The sequence below is a fragment of the Electrophorus electricus genome, chromosome 25 (genome assembly GCF_013358815.1).
Source record: "Electrophorus electricus isolate fEleEle1 chromosome 25, fEleEle1.pri, whole genome shotgun sequence".
In the NCBI taxonomy this organism is placed as follows: Eukaryota; Metazoa; Chordata; class Actinopteri; order Gymnotiformes; family Gymnotidae; genus Electrophorus; species Electrophorus electricus.
The window spans coordinates 46,437-64,703 of NC_049559.1; the positions used below are offsets into that span (position 1 = coordinate 46,437).

The window sequence follows — 18,267 nt, forward strand, 5'->3', positions numbered from 1 at the left end:
ACCTAGACTCTTGACATTAACTAAACAAATTTCAATTAATTTGTCTGTTACTTAGTTACTAAACTATGTTGGTACTGGAAAAGGTAATAGCATGGGTAAATTTGAAGGAACAGCTTTTGAATTTGTGAGGAACATAGAGGAGATTAGAAACTGGCAGTGTAGATCACATTTCTGCAATATGGACCTGAACTGCGAATGCCTAAACCAAGAACAGAGACAGAGAAGGCATGTTGGACTTTGAACTGGAGTGCGACTTCAGGTTTCAGTTGATCTCAACAGTGCACTGTTGCATGTTTGCAAGAGTGTGTGTGTGTGTGTGTGAAAGTTTGTGCTTCTCAGTAGTTACTTAACAAGATGTCTGAGCCACAACGGAAGCGTGATGGACAGGAACTGCACTCGGGAGCTGCAGTCTACTTCTCTAATCCTCTAATGAGTGGTGAGGGAGCTTGCATTCCACCTGTTAGAGCAGGTAGAGCAAGATACTAACAGCAGAGTTATGAGCTGATTCTCCTAATAGTTGTATGCAAGCTGCTCTGGATACGAGTGCCTGCCCTGTTCTGAAGTGGTAAATGCTCATGCATGCTTTTGATCAGATTTCTTCATATTACAACAATTTATAAACATTTAAATAAGTCTCATTCCAAACAGTGGTAAAGGTGAAAGTTTTTTTTCTGTTTTTTGTTGAAGATGCGGAGGCAGACTGGGCTGCGGTACATGATGCTGCTTTCAATGGGAGACTCTTGGTTTTGCACGGCCTTACCAGGCAGGTTAGTGTGCTTGCTTTCAGGACAGTGCTTGCTGCTAATCTTCCCCAGCACATTGGCCATTTTGTGAAACACATTCTGCCACATATTCTGTACTTGACATGCTGTGGCAGATATATTGGGAATGCTTCTCTTTTCATAGAGATGTCTGCTTCTCCAGAAAAAAAAAAGCAATGTTCAGTAAATGTGTGTGTGTGTGTGTGTGTGTGTGGACAGTGTGAGGTGGTAAATCTGACTACACTGGACGGTGTGACCCCTCTCCATGCGGCCTGCCAGCAGGGTCACCGTGCATGTGCAGGTCTGCTGATAGAGCATGGGGCCAGGGTTAGTTTGGGAGAACATGAAGTGCTGTTTACGAGGACTGTTTATTCATGTCCTTTGCCTACAGTAATGTCAGAGCCTCTCTGATTCTTTCTGTAGTAAAAACACATTATTAAAAACAGTTTTAAATCTCCAGCCCCCAACTGTTGTGTGTGTTTGTAGGTGAATGCCTCCACGATGAGTGGAAGTGCTCCTCTCTCTGAGGCCTCCAGCAAAGGCCATGTGACCTGTGTTAACCTGCTGCGTCATCATGGAGCTACACATCAAACCCCTAACCCGTCAACAGAGGAAAAGTTCATCACCCCCAACAGAGGAACAGCTCCCCCCCCCCCCCCCCATTCTAGTAGCGGTAACCCTCCCACAATCTAGTGTTACCTTACTTTTGCCTGCAGTATAGTTCATCCTTCAGCTAGATAAGACTCATCTGCAGTATGAGTTCTGTTACAAGTAACAAATTTTAGCATCAAACAGAAAAAATAAACTACTGCCCAATGAGGAAATGTTCAGACAGGTATTATTATACTGTTAAGCACTTATAAATTTTACTTTAAAATATTTTTACATTTATTACTGCATTTATGTTGTGTTCTGGTGTGAAATATGTTTTATGTTATATGTTATCCCCCTAAATAGAAAGAAAGAACACAAAGAAGCCATTAGTCTTTCAGCGTCGATACTAACACGTGCAGGTCTTATTCACTTTATCGATCCGTTTGCTTAGTTTTCAGCGGCCTCTTATTTACTGTCCCCTGAAATCTGCTCAGCTCAACTTCAGCTTCCAGCCTGACGAGGAAACAGACTTAAGTGTTTTTATAGTAGATAAAACGAATTTTGAGTAGATGATGCTCACGTTTGCAATTACCGACTTTACGAGAAATTATTGGAAACAGAAATGAAAGTTGTCAGCACTTGTGCGGCAAATATCTCATCTGGTCTTTGTTCGTACTTGGGGGGTTTGGTTTCTAAACTGCTTTTAGTTCAGATTTAAAATCTAAAAACTATGGATCCTAAAGGTTTCTTACGGAGATCTAATGCACCACAGTGTACCTGAAAGAAAATGTTACAACCTGTAATGAGTATACAAGAGTGTCAAAAAATATAGTGATTTCATAACGATTTGATTTGTTTATCGTATAGAACTCAAAAGGTGGTGCATACGGAACCGAAGTTGACATTCCATTAAGTCCAATTCGTATCGTAAAAGTGACAATGTGGGAAATTGTTTTTCAAGAATGCAATGGAGTTATAACTAGTATAATATGGCTTTTACAAGTTCTAATAAAAGAATATTGAACATAAGAATACCATTTAACTAAAACAAATATTTATGTTTACCGTAATGCAGGATGTAGACACGCACAAAACGTTCAACGTCGTTACCGAGGTGTGTCGAAGTGCAGATAGTGTGACTGTGGTCCATTTTTAGGCCAAGCAACGGATCACTCGATCCATTTACCGTGAAATCGAAAGGCACTTGGGGCGCAAACCCCAGACTGCATATACAACGGATATGTCGGTATATACAATGGACGGAACATCACTGTTGACTCGCATTGTTAAATTTGGAAGCCGCCATCTTGGGCACGTTTGCGCAATAGATCAAAATTGCAGCCAGAGCGTGCAGGTAGTTTGACGCTGAGTGCTTCAGCGACGTTACGACAAACTAGCTGGTGAAATTGGGGACGTTAACATCCTCGGTATTTTAGCAAACGTACAAGAACTTCAGCCCAAGCATCGCCTTAATCATCACCCGGCTCCCTCATATGAATGACTGCTGATGTTCTGTGGAAGATGATGTGGCCTTACGCAGCAGCGACTATAACACACCCCCAGTCAGTAGATTCAGCGACCCAAATTCACATCATGACTTTGCAACAACTATTGGTACAGGTGGTTAGGTCACATACCTACAAGACAGGTCTTTATTCTGATTTGATCTGTACATTTGGCAGACGCTGTTATCCAGTGCCTGGGTAGCTTATCATGAGTTTGGTCGAAAAAGAATAAAAAAAATTCATTGTGTAATTTTGCACATACTCATAGGCTACACATTAAAGACGTTATTTAACACTCTTTTTTAATAAACACATTTGCATATTAATACAGTTGGGGGCATGTTTCTGCTGTGTTGCGTGAGATCTTGTTATAGATATTGCAGTCTATCCCTGTGCTGCTCTATGCCATCTCTGCTCGAACTCTCAACTCTAATTGCTCTGATATTTATGTATGCGTAATTAAAACAAGGATCGAAGGCAGTGCCACCAACCCATGGATGTTCTCGGGGAAAGAACATTTTAGTGAGATCTTTCCTAAAGATGTCAGTGTCCTCTTCAGCCCAGTTTACTTCATTGAAAAGACGTGAAAAGGCTACGAAACAGCGAGAACAGCTCATGGCCATACAGGTGATGCTGCAAGTGTGTTCAGGAAGCTGTGCCCAAAAATCACAGCATGTTAAAAAAAAAATACAATATTCACATGCAAATACATAGATATGTGTACATATACATATTCATATTTAAAACCTGTTTAGTCAGACCTGGATCCCCCTCTAAGCATGCATTTTCAACTTCTGCAAGGCCATATTCTCTAAATACCCTATTGGGAAAAACACTCAAAACCTCTCGACAGTCAACACGCATGTTGGCGTGTAAATGAGCTGTTGCCTAAATAACTTAATCTGCCAGTAATTGCACTGCCCTAGTCTCATCCATGACCGTTAGAAGTAGCTCTCACAGAAGACCTTCGAGCAAGAGTACTGCAGGGCTCAGGCAAACACAGACTTGTGCAAATATAATTTAATTTAAATATAATTTCCAGTGTTTTGCCTTACAGCAAAGGTGAAAAACAAATCAAGTCTATTTGAGAAAATGCAAGGGAACAGCAAAGCAATGCAGAATATGTGGACAGCTGCCTAATCCTAACCTTAACCCTACCTCTACTCCAACCCTAGACTATGTGGACAACTGCCTCAAACATAGTGCACAGTCATTTGTATCTGAGAAATTGCTAAACTAAAAATACTAAGCCTATTATAAATATTAATCTTAGTAAAAGTACTAACTACTGTTTATCTTTCAATAACAGAGTAACACTGCCAAGGCTGAAGATTTCTCTGTAGTTGGCATGGTAAGAAAGACATGTTATGTGCATCACCATTGTCTTGAGCAGGATTCTATGACAGTAAATTACACAGGGTGTGTTTCCACAGACACAAATGAAGCTTAAGCCCAGATGTAAAAGGAAGTGCATTATGCAATTATCCCAGCACTGGAGATAGCCTGAAGCATAAGGTAGCACCCAGAAGACAGAAATTAGACTCAGACATAGAAAACCTGCACTTGGGTTAGTGCCAGCCTCCTATGAAGCTGCTGTTAGTAACACACAACTACATGTGTGCCGGACAACTAAACTGAATATTTAGAAACTACATAGGCAACATTTTTTGCAATAACTAACCTATAAACACACATCAAGAGAGGCGTGATATTTATTAAAAAATTATGACATATTATATATATATATATATATATATATATATATATATATATATATATATATATATATATATATATATATATATATATATATATATATATACATATATATATACTAAAATGTTCAATGTTCATACAATTGATCACAAAGTATTTCTATTGTTAAATAATTACTATACAAGCTACATTACACCACTTATAAATTAAATGTCATTACTTCATGATGAGTAATAAAAATACATGATTAATCTTTAAATCACAGTCTGCTCGCCATGGTTAGATGCAAGAACAGGTGAGAGAAGGTTGCCTTATCCAGCATGCCTGGCGAACGTGGCACTGCTTGGGCAGGAATCGGCTCTTATGACGGTCTGTTTAGTAAGGCACACTGCCACAGCAGCAGACTGACCAGTGTTGCTGCACGGTAAGCTCTGATTGACTGAGCCTGATGGTCCTGCAGTTCTACTGAGGGTGGGGGGAAGAAATTATGATGTCCACAGTAAGTAGATGGTGGAGAAGCTGAAAGCCAGCAACACTGATGCCAGTAAGAGGAGAACCTTCTGCAACCATAAACACATGTCCACCTTCTGCTCCAGGCGGGAGTTACTGGCCATGACTCGCATTAACTAGAACATAGACAGCAAGACAAAACAAGGCTATACAATACAGGTTTGTCAAAGTCTTCATCTATTTACATCTGAAGATGTTACCATAACAAAAGAACCCTTTAAAACTTTTCTTTCCCAATGAGAGACTGCTACTGTCACAGTCAGTAACCTCTGGAGAATAATAAAGAATCCCTACAGAACAGTCTTAAGATTCAGCAGTACATGTTAGGTAATCTAGTGCTGGAAGCACGCCAGTCGAAGTGTCTGTCCACTTACTGTCATGTGGAGATCTTGGGTGTCAGTGGTAGGCGTGCCTAACGAAGTGTCACTCAGATTACTCAGAATAGACTTAGGACTCTCAAGAATATGACACCGAAGTCTGCAGGAAACAGTTTAACATGGTTATGAAGCAGGCTGCAAATCACAGACCTGTCAGCTTTCAGCTGCTCAGCAGTGGACAAGAAGAGCCTGAAATCAGGGAATTTCTACAGTGACCAAAATTCACACATCATCAACCCTCACTTAAACGTCGCAGTTTAGTGAAAGGTTACCCACTGAGATTCCAGACAATCTGAGGAAACCTCACCTGTGCTCCATGATCTTTGCTTTGGGAACTTCCTTCCAGAACTGGGCGAGATCCAGGGAGCCTGCACTTACATTTGCTTCCATCTCAGCAGCCATGACCAGGAAGCGGTCCTGAGGAGAGGCCTGGTAACCTAGGCAAAGCACAAACACGCACACAAACATCCACACACGTGGACAAACACACACGCACAAACACATAGCTACAGTCTCCCTACACTTCAAACCCAACTCTCATTGTCAAGACTGAAAATAGCCAGTAAACTACAACAGAAAGAGCACGCTTGGCACCAGCCATACTTTGAAATGGATTGAATGAATGATTAATAAATAAAATTACAGAGGTCTGAAGCATAACAATTCAGTACGTGGGAGTCTTGTCAGTTCCTGCATCAGAAGCCATGGGGGTTTATGCGAGTGTCTGGGGTTCCTACCTCCATGCAGAGAGACCACAATGTCAACATTGGCCCCTGTCTCACAGCTGCTACTGCTGGGCTTCACACGGTACTTCTCTGGAGCTGTCGTTCGCACCTGGACACAATTCAGCAGTCAACAAAAACTGCCTTAAAGCTACAATTTAATACTGATCTTAAACTTACAATTTTGCTCACCTAGAAGCATCAAGCCATAACCAAATCTGACTGAGGATCGATAATTCTAAACGTCTAGACGTCAGTGGTAATAGACTAGCTCTAACCATAACAGAATTACTCTGTCAAACACTAGTAACATGCCAAACACTAAATGAAAGCTTATCGGTCTATTGGCCTAATTCTGAACTTCATGGTGTCTTATATAGGATGCCTCTGTTTTGGTTTTAAATAAATGTAATGCTTTGGGACAAATTACTTAATTAATTAAGAAAACTTCAGCACACACTGACCGAGTCTGAGGTGAGTGCGTATAGCCACTCACCTTGAACGCCACATGGTTTTTGGTCACGTTGTGGAGGATGACCAGACATTTTCTCTCTGTATCTCTAGAACCAAAACTGAGTTCCTCAGATGGACTAAGAAAAAAAAAGTGAGGCAGAGATGTAAGCGAAGTAAGATGAGCAAATATAAACAAGAAAAGGAGTCAAAGGCATGACGTTAAAAAAGCAGAGTGCACTAGCAGCGTAATCACCAGACGTTTCATTATGCTCTTCATTCACATTCATGGTAAAGGGCTTTTCTGCCACTTTTGCAGTATTGATCTGCCTTAATTTACCAAAGGCCAGTCTCTCCAGAGGAACAGCTGGCTTCTGCTGTGCTTATAGTACCTGCAAGCTGCAATATGTTCCACACACTTTGCAGTACATGATTAAGCAAAGCACACGTGTTTTAGATTTATATGTAGTGAATCAGCAGCACTCTTGAGTCCAGAGTAGCGAGCTATCGGAAGTCAGCCAACACGAACATCATGGCAGTGACTGACCTGTGGTCTGGTTAGAGACCTCTGCAGCATATGGCCTCCACGGCACTGGTTTTATCACCAGTACAACACCAACGATAAGCTTTTTATCTTGCTCCCAAACAGAGGACTCAATGCAGTATGATAAAGACAGGGACTCGAGTTAAGAATCATTTAAGAACATCAAGAGTTGGTTGCTGGCATTTAAGTCAAGAATCTACAGGTCCACCTAATCAAATCAAGCATTAGAAAGTGGTTGCCTGGTTTTGTCTAAATGTATGAAATTACTGATTGTATATTGAATCATATATAAAGCACTTGGTCCGTCCGGTTGGGCTAGAACACATCATGTTGCTCTTTTTGGCATCCTTTTACTGGGACTCAGAACACTGAAACATCCTGCTGGTGCAGAAAGGGTAGATGTGACTGGTGACATGTTCAGTGAGGTTTATTAAATGGGGCTTTTCAATGTTTGAAATATATCATGGTATATAAAATCTGTTTGCAATATTGTACAATATTATCAATGCTGGTATAACTGTTAGCCCTTTCACTTAAGATAGAAAAAAATATGTATTTAACAAAAAAAAAAAAAATTATATACATATATATACACACACACACACACACACACACACACACACAAAATGTATGCAAGAATACAATCTGCAACTAAAAGAGAATGGGCTGATTGGAAAGATCTGCTGTTCATATGACTGTATGGTACCCTTCCTACATGAAGGCATACTGTGGCACACTGAACTGTTCTCCTGTCAGCACTCCCTTAACCCTTGACTGGGTCACAACAGCCTAAATAATGCGAACACTAACACAAAAGGTAACTCACTTTAAATAATCTTTTAAATGTAGAACACAATCTCAAACCTCATCCCTTTTTCTGAACACTTTGCATTACAATCTTGTCACATCTATAGCAAGCAGCCTATATAATTATTTATATGATAATTTCACAAATTATCCATCAATAGGCCCGTCAGCCTACTTCGTTAAAACTGGCAAATTGTATAAAGTTAATCCACTTTATTGATCATTATAATAACCTCACCAGCCATGCTGTAGCTATGAATACATACATACATTTAGACATGCCAATTAAACCACAATGTCATGTTTCTGTGAAATGTCAAAGTACTTTTATGCATAAACAAAGCATTATTGCAACAATGCCCCCAAACAAGAACATAATTTCAGCAGTCCTTTTCTATTATGAGAAGTTATTCAACTTCCTTAACTTGCAACCAAAACTACATCTCCATACCTCAACTCCATCCCTACACCCTTTAAAATACCCCTCCATCCTTACACCCTTTACACTATCCCTAAATCTTGTAGCCTACCCCTACATCCTTACACTCTTTACACTATCCCTAAATCTTGTAGCCTACCCCTACATCCTTACACTCTTTACACTATCCCTAAATCTTGTAGCCTACCCCTACATCCTTACACTCTTTACACTATCCCTAAATCTTGTAGCCTACCTCTTCATCCCTACACCCGTCAAACTCTCTCTCAATATCTAAACATTGCACACCACCTCTACTACTCTTAAGCCTGCACACTACCCCTACAGCACGTCTGTCTACACACAGTATCCTACCTGTTACTTGTATACAACACCTCTACCCTCAAGACACCCACTAGGCCTCTACCCTCTCCCAGGTGTGACCCTGAGCCTGGGTAGTGAGCGCAGTTCCTTACCTGACGTGCAGTAGTGTGCCCTTGAAGGTGGTCAAAGGTCTCCTGGCCCCTTTCTGCCTGTTCGAAATGTCTGCCCTATCTACATCATCTTGCTTTGCAACATCTTCCATGAAATTTACCTGCAACACAATGAGAGAGCTGTCTGACCGTCAGTCAGTCATAAAGCACTTGGAATGTGATCATATGCAGTGGTGCTTTAAGGCCTTCGATGGATTGACAAACTGCACGCATGACTCAAGCTGAGTCCAACGATTATGATACCCATGGGGCCACAGGCCACACCAGTACAGACCAATACTGACCACACCAGTACAAATTAGGTTTTTTTGGGTCCAGCTCCACAGCAAAGCATTGTCTCGCACAACATTCACAACACACGCGCGCACACACACACACACACACAGCTAAACAAAATGCTAAACCAAAATGGGAAATGCTAAACCAAAAGTGCAGAACAATTGTGTTATGCAGTGATTGCAGAAGTAATGCATAAGAAGATGAAGTAATGCTTGGACAATGAGATACAGCTCACACACACACACACATTCACAGGGATGTGGCACAATAAGTATGCCATAGGGGAAAGGTGAAAGGTCACCAGCAGTAATGAGTCAGCATTATAATAGAGTCTCTTTATAATAAGGGTTTATTCAAACAGAGGCACTTCAGGATCTGAAATGTCACGGATCTTTATTTAGCATTTGATTCCAGCCAAATGCCAGTATTAAATATAACACTGCACTTCAGTGGTCAAACACCAAGGAAAATAGCTACTGCTATACACAAATCACTAAAGATTAAGCTCTTAAAAAAATTTCAATTATATAAATTTAGTTCATTTTGAGAGTTGAGATTAAACATAGCATTAGTGATATACAAATCATGATTATAAAGTGTTTTCTGTAGTCTGTGGTAACATCAACAAGATGTCCTACAGAGACTGGGGTGTTCTTTATTAAATATGTTGTTTACTAAATATCGGCAGTCATTTCGCTTTTTTCTTACATTCAGATAAAAATGATAGTTACTGTAGAACCATTAATATCAGACTATTAATATCAGATTTTTTTATGTGCAAGTAACTTGAAAATATAAGCAGGAATGTTCTAAAATGTTATAAAACCTTAATTTAAAACAATCCTTCCATGACAGGTAGATTCCCAATGATTGCTTTTCCAATGAGAAGGTCAGTCATAAAAACATGCCAAGCTAAGATAGCTTCAGCACTAACTAGTTACATTAAAATCAGACATGAAAACGAGGACAAAGAACCTTAGTAAATGAAATCATCTGGACAAAATAATTACTTCATTAGAAAACTCTCCACGATTAAATAATAAATGTATTGATCCATAAACAATCATTAAGTCTTGAAATCTAGAACGCTTGTTGCATTCACTCGTCTTTAAAATCAGTCGTGCTGTGTTTAACCTGATTTTTTAAAAATGGTGCACAACAAACAAAACATGAATGGCAGACAGATGTCAACCTTTCCAGCAAGATCTGGTGAAAACGAGATGAAGACGAGGAGGATGAAGAAGGCACAAGTGATGAAGCATGCTTGTGACTCCGGGGGGCTTTACCAGTCCTTGTTTCAAAACAGAGACACAAAGCAATTAGAGAAGATGAACAACGTCTAGACCTCACTGACACGGAAACTTTTAGCTGAACTTCTAAACTTTAAAAGTGAACCCGCATTTGCACAAACTTTGACTACGATCACATAGCTTAATGAGAACAAAACTGGCTTCAAAAAAGAATAAGCTCTATGATGCGAAATCTAATGGGTTTTTTTGCATTATATATTATCTATCTATCTATCTATCTATCTATCTATCTATCTATCTATCTATCTATCTATCACATGCACTGTGTGTTCTAGGGATAGGCGATATAACAATAGTTATATCAATATATTTGGCTTCTGCAATCAAGAACTTTCATAAACTCATTCAGTGTGTGCACATAATTTGCATCTCAACAATCCAATTTCCAGTTCTAAAATAGACATTTTTATAAAATTCTGACTCATCCCTACTAACTCAAACTCACATATAGCAGTTATCTAAGATTCCATTCTCATGAAACATTTCCTAGAAACTGTTATGATATGCATCATAAACTAAAAGTAGTGCATGCCATAATGTATTGCATTATATTAACAGTCCATAACAAATGTTACTTTACAACTATGAAAGTAATCATACATGCTGTCATTAGAGATTATAGACTATGTAGTGTCATCTTATGTAGTTTCTTAATATCAAGACATTACAAAACAGAGTAAATCATTTTAACCCAACATTTACAAGTACACTGAATATTAGTAATTTTAATGATAAAAATGAGTGTAGTTGCCAAGTTTGACTCTTAGTACAAATTTATAAAGTATCACAAATCTAAAAAATATTAACACAAATTCTTAAGGAAAATCAGAGATCATGCCTTTGCCTGTTGAGAGAGCCAATGCACTGACCTAAACTATCTACTGATACACAATCTACCAATAAACAGTGTACTACAACAAGAACCAGAGCTTGGCATAAACAGAATGAATGATCCCTGCTTGTGCCAGTGGTGATGTAATGATGTGAGGAGTGTTTTCTTGACACTCTGGGCCCCCCCCCCCCCAACATCAGTCGAGCATCGTTTGAATGGCACAGTCTGACCGTGTGTATCCCTTTATGTCCACAATTTAACTTATAATGACTTCTGGCACCATTTCACAAAACCGTATTTAGCCCAAACTGGATTCAGGACGAGGAGAGAACGCAGGAACTGGTCCAGTCATCTCCTAGTAATCCCGCTCAGGGTTTGACATGTTCAACCCAAAGACTATGGCTAAACACCCAACAAGAGAACATGACAACCTGACAAGGAGCAGTTTCACCACACAGAGGTCATAAAAACAGTATTTAAAAGAGCAGGATACACAAGGAAATCAGTTTTGAAACTTGATACTAAGATCAAAGCACTTGCACATGTCAACTGGGCACATACGAAAAATCACCACAGATTCAAATTAAGTTAGTTAGAATTTTCAAATTCTTTAGGAAGAAAAAAAATGTTTGACCACTTTAGAAATAAATATTGTGTAACAAAAATACACCAATGAGCATGTGTATGATCTGAACTGTGAGTTCTTTTTGCATTTAAACCAGTAAACATCTTGTCTGACAGCTTTATTATTTTTTAAGTGGCATGAATCAGTTTTAAGATATTTTACTATTTGTGATATTTAACTGTGTTTATATGCATGTGTGTTTGAAGTAAAGTCCCTAAAAGGACAGAAGAACCATTTGATACTTCAAGATCTCAGCATGTAAGTGGTTTCACTCACAAATATAGTTTTGTAAGATGTGTTACAGATTGAAAAAGGATCATCATACCTGCTGACACAGACAACATATTTCCTGTACATGTACTTTTAAAAAGAAACCGAGAATAGCATTACTGTCACTCTTCTAGTCTAACAACACACGATGTAGTCTTTAACTGAAGGCAACAACACAACATATCAGATAAGACTAGAATGACAGCATTTTGGCTAGAGAGGCACTCTAACCTGAAACTGAAGTAGGTAGGGCGTAAAAAGTGCATTCTAATACTAAAGTGCATTAGAACCAAAGTACATTCTAATACTAAAGTGCATTAGAACCAAAGTACATTCTAATACTAAAGTCTAAAGTGCATTCTAATACTAAAGTGCATTAGAACCAAAGTACATTCTAATACTAAAGTCTAAAGTGCATTCTAATACTAAAGTGCATTAGAACCAAAGTACATTCTAATACTAAAGTCTAAAGTGCATTCTAATACTAAAGTGCATTAGAACCAAATTACATTCTAATACTAAAGTCTAAAGTGCATTAGAACCAAAGTGCATTCTAATACTAAAGGCTAAAGTGCATTCTAATGTCAAGGCAAAAAAGTGCTAATGGAGGCAACAACGAGACAATGGAGGCAAAAATGAATGCAAGAATGTCAGCAGCATGTGTTATAATGTATACCAACACTGGCAGTTAGCACAGGCAACATTATGTGAGAAGTTTATGTGATATAAGCAGCTAGCAGAACATAGCGTTGGCATTACATAAACAAATGCATAAAGTTAGCACAATGGGAGCAAACGTCTGCAGTTAGCAAAATGTCAGCTAACGTCAGTAGTCAGTAAAATCTTTTTCTGACCTATTAATTGAAACCAAGCTAAATAAGTAAAAAAAACAAACCAACAGATTAAATTAAAGAGTAGAGCAGGCCTAAATACAGCAGTATAAATGTTTCAAGCTTAGATAAAAGGTACACTGTCTCCAGAGTTGGTGAGTGAAAGGACTTGTACCTTCTTGAGTCTGATGCCATGCTCTGTATTAAAACTCGACTCCAGGCTATCTCTACATTCTGACTCTGCCTCTTTCGCCTCACTCTCATCCTCGCTGACAATTGGTCCATTTTCACATATGGGAGATTGGAAGTCGTCATCAGGGAGGGGTGGGTAGCTGTATTTGAACTGGTCCTACAAAACAATGCAATGCAACATTATACCTGAAAGAATGAACTTACCTCTCTTCACTTGAATTACATATTAAGGAATATTCCATCAGAGCAGGTACTGCGGTTGGGACCCTGAGCAAGGTCCTTAACCCTCAATTGCTAAAAATTGTAATTTGCTTTCTTTAAAGATGACAGCTAAATGCTGGAAATGTAATGTAAAAAGTCAAAAGAGTTAGTTAATGTACTGAATAGTAAGACTCAGTAAGACTTTCCTACTGAAGTGTGATGTTTGGATGTGTGCAATACACCAACAAGGCAGCACAGAGAACTTAACCAAGGCTGTCAGGGGAAAGGGTTTACAAACTCAAACATGGAGAGCAAAAGGAAAACTCAAACTACTTAAAACAACCTTCCCAAATACCTCTGATTATTGTTATGGCCACTAGGCCATCTTCAGCCACCAGAGGGAGGCATAGAGCACCCTGTTCAAGTATTAAATAGGCTAGTACACATACATTTAAGATTTAGAAATTAATAATCATTGGACAAGAGACTGATGGGTATGTTAACATCTGGTAAAAAAAATGTGTGAACAGCCCAGCCAGGCGCTGTCCACTAGGCCATTACCAGATGTTAACATACCCATCAGTCTCTTGTCCAATGATTATTAATTTCTAAATCTTAAATGTATGTGTAGTCTACTAGCCTATTTAATACTTGAGTAATTGAGGAATATATTGCCGGAATATATATATATATATATATATATATATATATATATATATTTAGTTTAGTTTGCTTGTATTTGTTTATTGGTTGGTTTTTGTTTCTTTATAGAAATTTTTCTTGCTGGTTTAAATGCCAGTGTGCCACATCTACTCTTTGAGGGTCAGGTTTACTGCAGAGGTAATAATTGTGCAAGGCCTCATTCCAGAAATGAGTGAATCATCCCCTTGTTGAGCAGCTGTGCTAGCTGTAAACCTAGACTCTTGACATTAACTAAACAAATTTCAATTAATTTGTCTGTTACTTAGTTACTAAACTATGTTGGTACTGGAAAAGGTAATAGCATGGGTAAATTTGAAGGAACAGCTTTTGAATTTGTGAGGAACATAGAGGAGATTAGAAACTGGCAGTGTAGATCACATTTCTGCAATATGGACCTGAACTGCGAATGCCTAAACCAAGAACAGAGACAGAGAAGGCATGTTGGACTTTGAACTGGAGTGCGACTTCAGGTTTCAGTTGATCTCAACAGTGCACTGTTGCATGTTTGCAAGAGTGTGTGTGTGTGTGTGTGTGAAAGTTTGTGCTTCTCAGTAGTTACTTAACAAGATGTCTGAGCCACAACGGAAGCGTGATGGACAGGAACTGCACTCGGGAGCTGCAGTCTACTTCTCTAATCCTCTAATGAGTGGTGAGGGAGCTTGCATTCCACCTGTTAGAGCAGGTAGAGCAAGATACTAACAGCAGAGTTATGAGCTGATTCTCCTAATAGTTGTATGCAAGCTGCTCTGGATACGAGTGCCTGCCCTGTTCTGAAGTGGTAAATGCTCATGCATGCTTTTGATCAGATTTCTTCATATTACAACAATTTATAAACATTTAAATAAGTCTCATTCCAAACAGTGGTAAAGGTGAAAGTTTTTTTTCTGTTTTTTGTTGAAGATGCGGAGGCAGACTGGGCTGCGGTACATGATGCTGCTTTCAATGGGAGACTCTTGGTTTTGCACGGCCTTACCAGGCAGGTTAGTGTGCTTGCTTTCAGGACAGTGCTTGCTGCTAATCTTCCCCAGCACATTGGCCATTTTGTGAAACACATTCTGCCACATATTCTGTACTTGACATGCTGTGGCAGATATATTGGGAATGCTTCTCTTTTCATAGAGATGTCTGCTTCTCCAGAAAAAAAAAAAGCAATGTTCAGTAAATGTGTGTGTGTGTGTGTGTGTGTGTGGACAGTGTGAGGTGGTAAATCTGACTACACTGGACGGTGTGACCCCTCTCCATGCGGCCTGCCAGCAGGGTCACCGTGCATGTGCAGGTCTGCTGATAGAGCATGGGGCCAGGGTTAGTTTGGGAGAACATGAAGTGCTGTTTACGAGGACTGTTTATTCATGTCCTTTGCCTACAGTAATGTCAGAGCCTCTCTGATTCTTTCTGTAGTAAAAACACATTATTAAAAACAGTTTTAAATCTCCAGCCCCCAACTGTTGTGTGTGTTTGTAGGTGAATGCCTCCACGATGAGTGGAAGTGCTCCTCTCTCTGAGGCCTCCAGCAAAGGCCATGTGACCTGTGTTAACCTGCTGCGTCATCATGGAGCTACACATCAAACCCCTAACCCGTCAACAGAGGAAAAGTTCATCACCCCCAACAGAGGAACAGCTCCCCCCCCCCCCCCCATTCTAGTAGCGGTAACCCTCCCACAATCTAGTGTTACCTTACTTTTGCCTGCAGTATAGTTCATCCTTCAGCTAGATAAGACTCATCTGCAGTATGAGTTCTGTTACAAGTAACAAATTTTAGCATCAAACAGAAAAAATAAACTACTGCCCAATGAGGAAATGTTCAGACAGGTATTATTATACTGTTAAGCACTTATAAATTTTACTTTAAAATATTTTTACATTTATTACTGCATTTATGTTGTGTTCTGGTGTGAAATATGTTTTATGTTATATGTTATCCCCCTAAATAGAAAGAAAGAACACAAAGAAGCCATTAGTCTTTCAGCGTCGATACTAACACGTGCAGGTCTTATTCACTTTATCGATCCGTTTGCTTAGTTTTCAGCGGCCTCTTATTTACTGTCCCCTGAAATCTGCTCAGCTCAACTTCAGCTTCCAGCCTGACGAGGAAACAGACTTAAGTGTTTTTATAGTAGATAAAACGAATTTTGAGTAGATGATGCTCACGTTTGCAATTACCGACTTTACGAGAAATTATTGGAAACAGAAATGAAAGTTGTCAGCACTTGTGCGGCAAATATCTCATCTGGTCTTTGTTCGTACTTGGGGGGTTTGGTTTCTAAACTGCTTTTAGTTCAGATTTAAAATCTAAAAACTATGGATCCTAAAGGTTTCTTACGGAGATCTAATGCACCACAGTGTACCTGAAAGAAAATGTTACAACCTGTAATGAGTATACAAGAGTGTCAAAAAATATAGTGATTTCATAACGATTTGATTTGTTTATCGTATAGAACTCAAAAGGTGGTGCATACGGAACCGAAGTTGACATTCCATTAAGTCCAATTCGTATCGTAAAAGTGACAATGTGGGAAATTGTTTTTCAAGAATGCAATGGAGTTATAACTAGTATAATATGGCTTTTACAAGTTCTAATAAAAGAATATTGAACATAAGAATACCATTTAACTAAAACAAATATTTATGTTTACCGTAATGCAGGATGTAGACACGCACAAAACGTTCAACGTCGTTACCGAGGTGTGTCGAAGTGCAGATAGTGTGACTGTGGTCCATTTTTAGGCCAAGCAACGGATCACTCGATCCATTTACCGTGAAATCGAAAGGCACTTGGGGCGCAAACCCCAGACTGCATATACAACGGATATGTCGGTAAATACAATGGACGGAACATCACTGTTGACTCGCATTGTTAAATTTGGAAGCCGCCATCTTGGGCACGTTTGCGCAATAGATCAAAATTGTAGCCAGAGCGTGCAGGTAGTTTGACGCTGAGTGCTTCAGCGACGTTACGACAAACTAGCTGGTGAAATTGGGGACGTTAACATCCTCGGTATTTTAGCAAACGTACAAGAACTTCAGCCCAAGCATCGCCTTAATCATCACCCGGCTCCCTCATATGAATGACTGCTGATGTTCTGTGGAAGATGATGTGGCCTTACGCAGCAGCGACTATAACACACCCCCAGTCAGTAGATTCAGCGACCCAAATTCACATCATGACTTTGCAACAACTATTGGTACAGGTGGTTAGGTCACATACCTACAAGACAGGTCTTTATTCTGATTTGATCTGTACATTTGGCAGACGCTGTTATCCAGTGCCTGGGTAGCTTATCATGAGTTTGGTCGAAAAAGAATAAAAAAAATTCATTGTGTAATTTTGCACATACTCATAGGCTACACATTAAAGACGTTATTTAACACTCTTTTTTAATAAACACATTTGCATATTAATACAGTTGGGGGCATGTTTCTGCTGTGTTGCGTGAGATCTTGTTATAGATATTGCAGTCTATCCCTGTGCTGCTCTATGCCATCTCTGCTCGAACTCTCAACTCTAATTGCTCTGATATTTATGTATGCGTAATTAAAACAAGGATCGAAGGCAGTGCCACCAACCCATGGATGTTCTCGGGGAAAGAACATTTTAGTGAGATCTTTCCTAAAGATGTCAGTGTCCTCTTCAGCCCAGTTTACTTCATTGAAAAGACGTGAAAAGGCTACGAAACAGCGAGAACAGCTCATGGCCATACAGGTGATGCTGCAAGTGTGTTCAGGAAGCTGTGCCCAAAAATCACAGCATGTTAAAAAAAAAATACAATATTCACATGCAAATACATAGATATGTGTACATATACATATTCATATTTAAAACCTGTTTAGTCAGACCTGGATCCCCCTCTAAGCATGCATTTTCAACTTCTGCAAGGCCATATTCTCTAAATACCCTATTGGGAAAAACACTCAAAACCTCTCGACAGTCAACACGCATGTTGGCGTGTAAATGAGCTGTTGCCTAAATAACTTAATCTGCCAGTAATTGCACTGCCCTAGTCTCATCCATGACCGTTAGAAGTAGCTCTCACAGAAGACCTTCGAGCAAGAGTACTGCAGGGCTCAGGCAAACACAGACTTGTGCAAATATAATTTAATTTAAATATAATTTCCAGTGTTTTGCCTTAC

The 18,267-nt window shown here is 39.4% G+C and overlaps 2 protein-coding genes and 1 long non-coding RNA gene across 4 annotated transcripts; 2 read left to right on the plus strand and 1 right to left on the minus strand.

The window, feature by feature from the left end:
• Positions 1–320: 320 nt before the first annotated feature.
• On the plus strand, positions 321–1,640 carry LOC118240779 (ankyrin repeat and SOCS box protein 9-like). The gene is made up of 3 exons (XM_035522808.1): positions 321–436; positions 688–767; positions 1,248–1,640. The coding sequence occupies exons 1-3, from the start codon at positions 355–357 to the stop codon at positions 1,452–1,454; spliced, it is 369 nt and encodes a 122-aa protein (XP_035378701.1). The 5' UTR covers positions 321–354; the 3' UTR covers positions 1,455–1,640.
• A 3,062-nt stretch (positions 1,641–4,702) lies between these two features.
• Positions 4,703–17,013, minus strand: LOC118240782 (motile sperm domain-containing protein 2-like). The gene is made up of 9 exons (XM_035522886.1): positions 16,986–17,013; positions 16,773–16,846; positions 13,220–13,393; positions 8,881–8,999; positions 6,682–6,775; positions 6,201–6,297; positions 5,771–5,900; positions 5,461–5,563; positions 4,703–5,202 (listed from the first exon to the last, which is right to left on the minus strand). The coding sequence occupies exons 1-9, from the start codon at positions 17,011–17,013 to the stop codon at positions 5,062–5,064; spliced, it is 960 nt and encodes a 319-aa protein (XP_035378779.1). The 3' UTR covers positions 4,703–5,061.
• On the plus strand, positions 14,652–15,753 carry LOC113569371. Of its 2 annotated transcripts, none has more exons than XR_004775632.1 (3): positions 14,652–14,788; positions 15,040–15,119; positions 15,334–15,591. It is a non-coding gene; the product is annotated as an uncharacterized LOC113569371 (long non-coding RNA). The 2 variants fall into 2 exon arrangements; XR_004775631.1 differs by lacking the exons at positions 14,652–14,788; positions 15,334–15,591 and adding exons at positions 14,795–14,917; positions 15,601–15,753.
• Positions 17,014–18,267: the final 1,254 nt, after the last annotated feature.

Bases quoted from the DNA above. Each gene is read 5' to 3' on its own strand.
- LOC118240782 (XM_035522886.1), bottom strand. From the start codon at position 17,013: ATGGCGGCTTCCAAATTTAACAATGCGA. The intron at 16,847-16,985 runs GTCAACAGTGAT...AATGGACCACAG, and splicing joins TTCCAAATTTAACAATGCGA to TCACACTATCTGCACTTCGA. The intron at 5,203-5,460 runs GTAAGTGGACAG...TCTATGTTCTAG, and splicing joins CCCAAGATCTCCACATGACA to TTAATGCGAGTCATGGCCAG.
- LOC118240779 (XM_035522808.1), top strand. From the start codon at position 355: ATGTCTGAGCCACAACGGAAGCGTGATGGACAGGAACTGCACTCGGGA. The intron at 437-687 runs GTGAGGGAGCTT...TTTTTGTTGAAG, and splicing joins CTCTAATCCTCTAATGAGTG to ATGCGGAGGCAGACTGGGCT. The intron at 768-1,247 runs GTTAGTGTGCTT...GTGTGTTTGTAG, and splicing joins TGCACGGCCTTACCAGGCAG to GTGAATGCCTCCACGATGAG.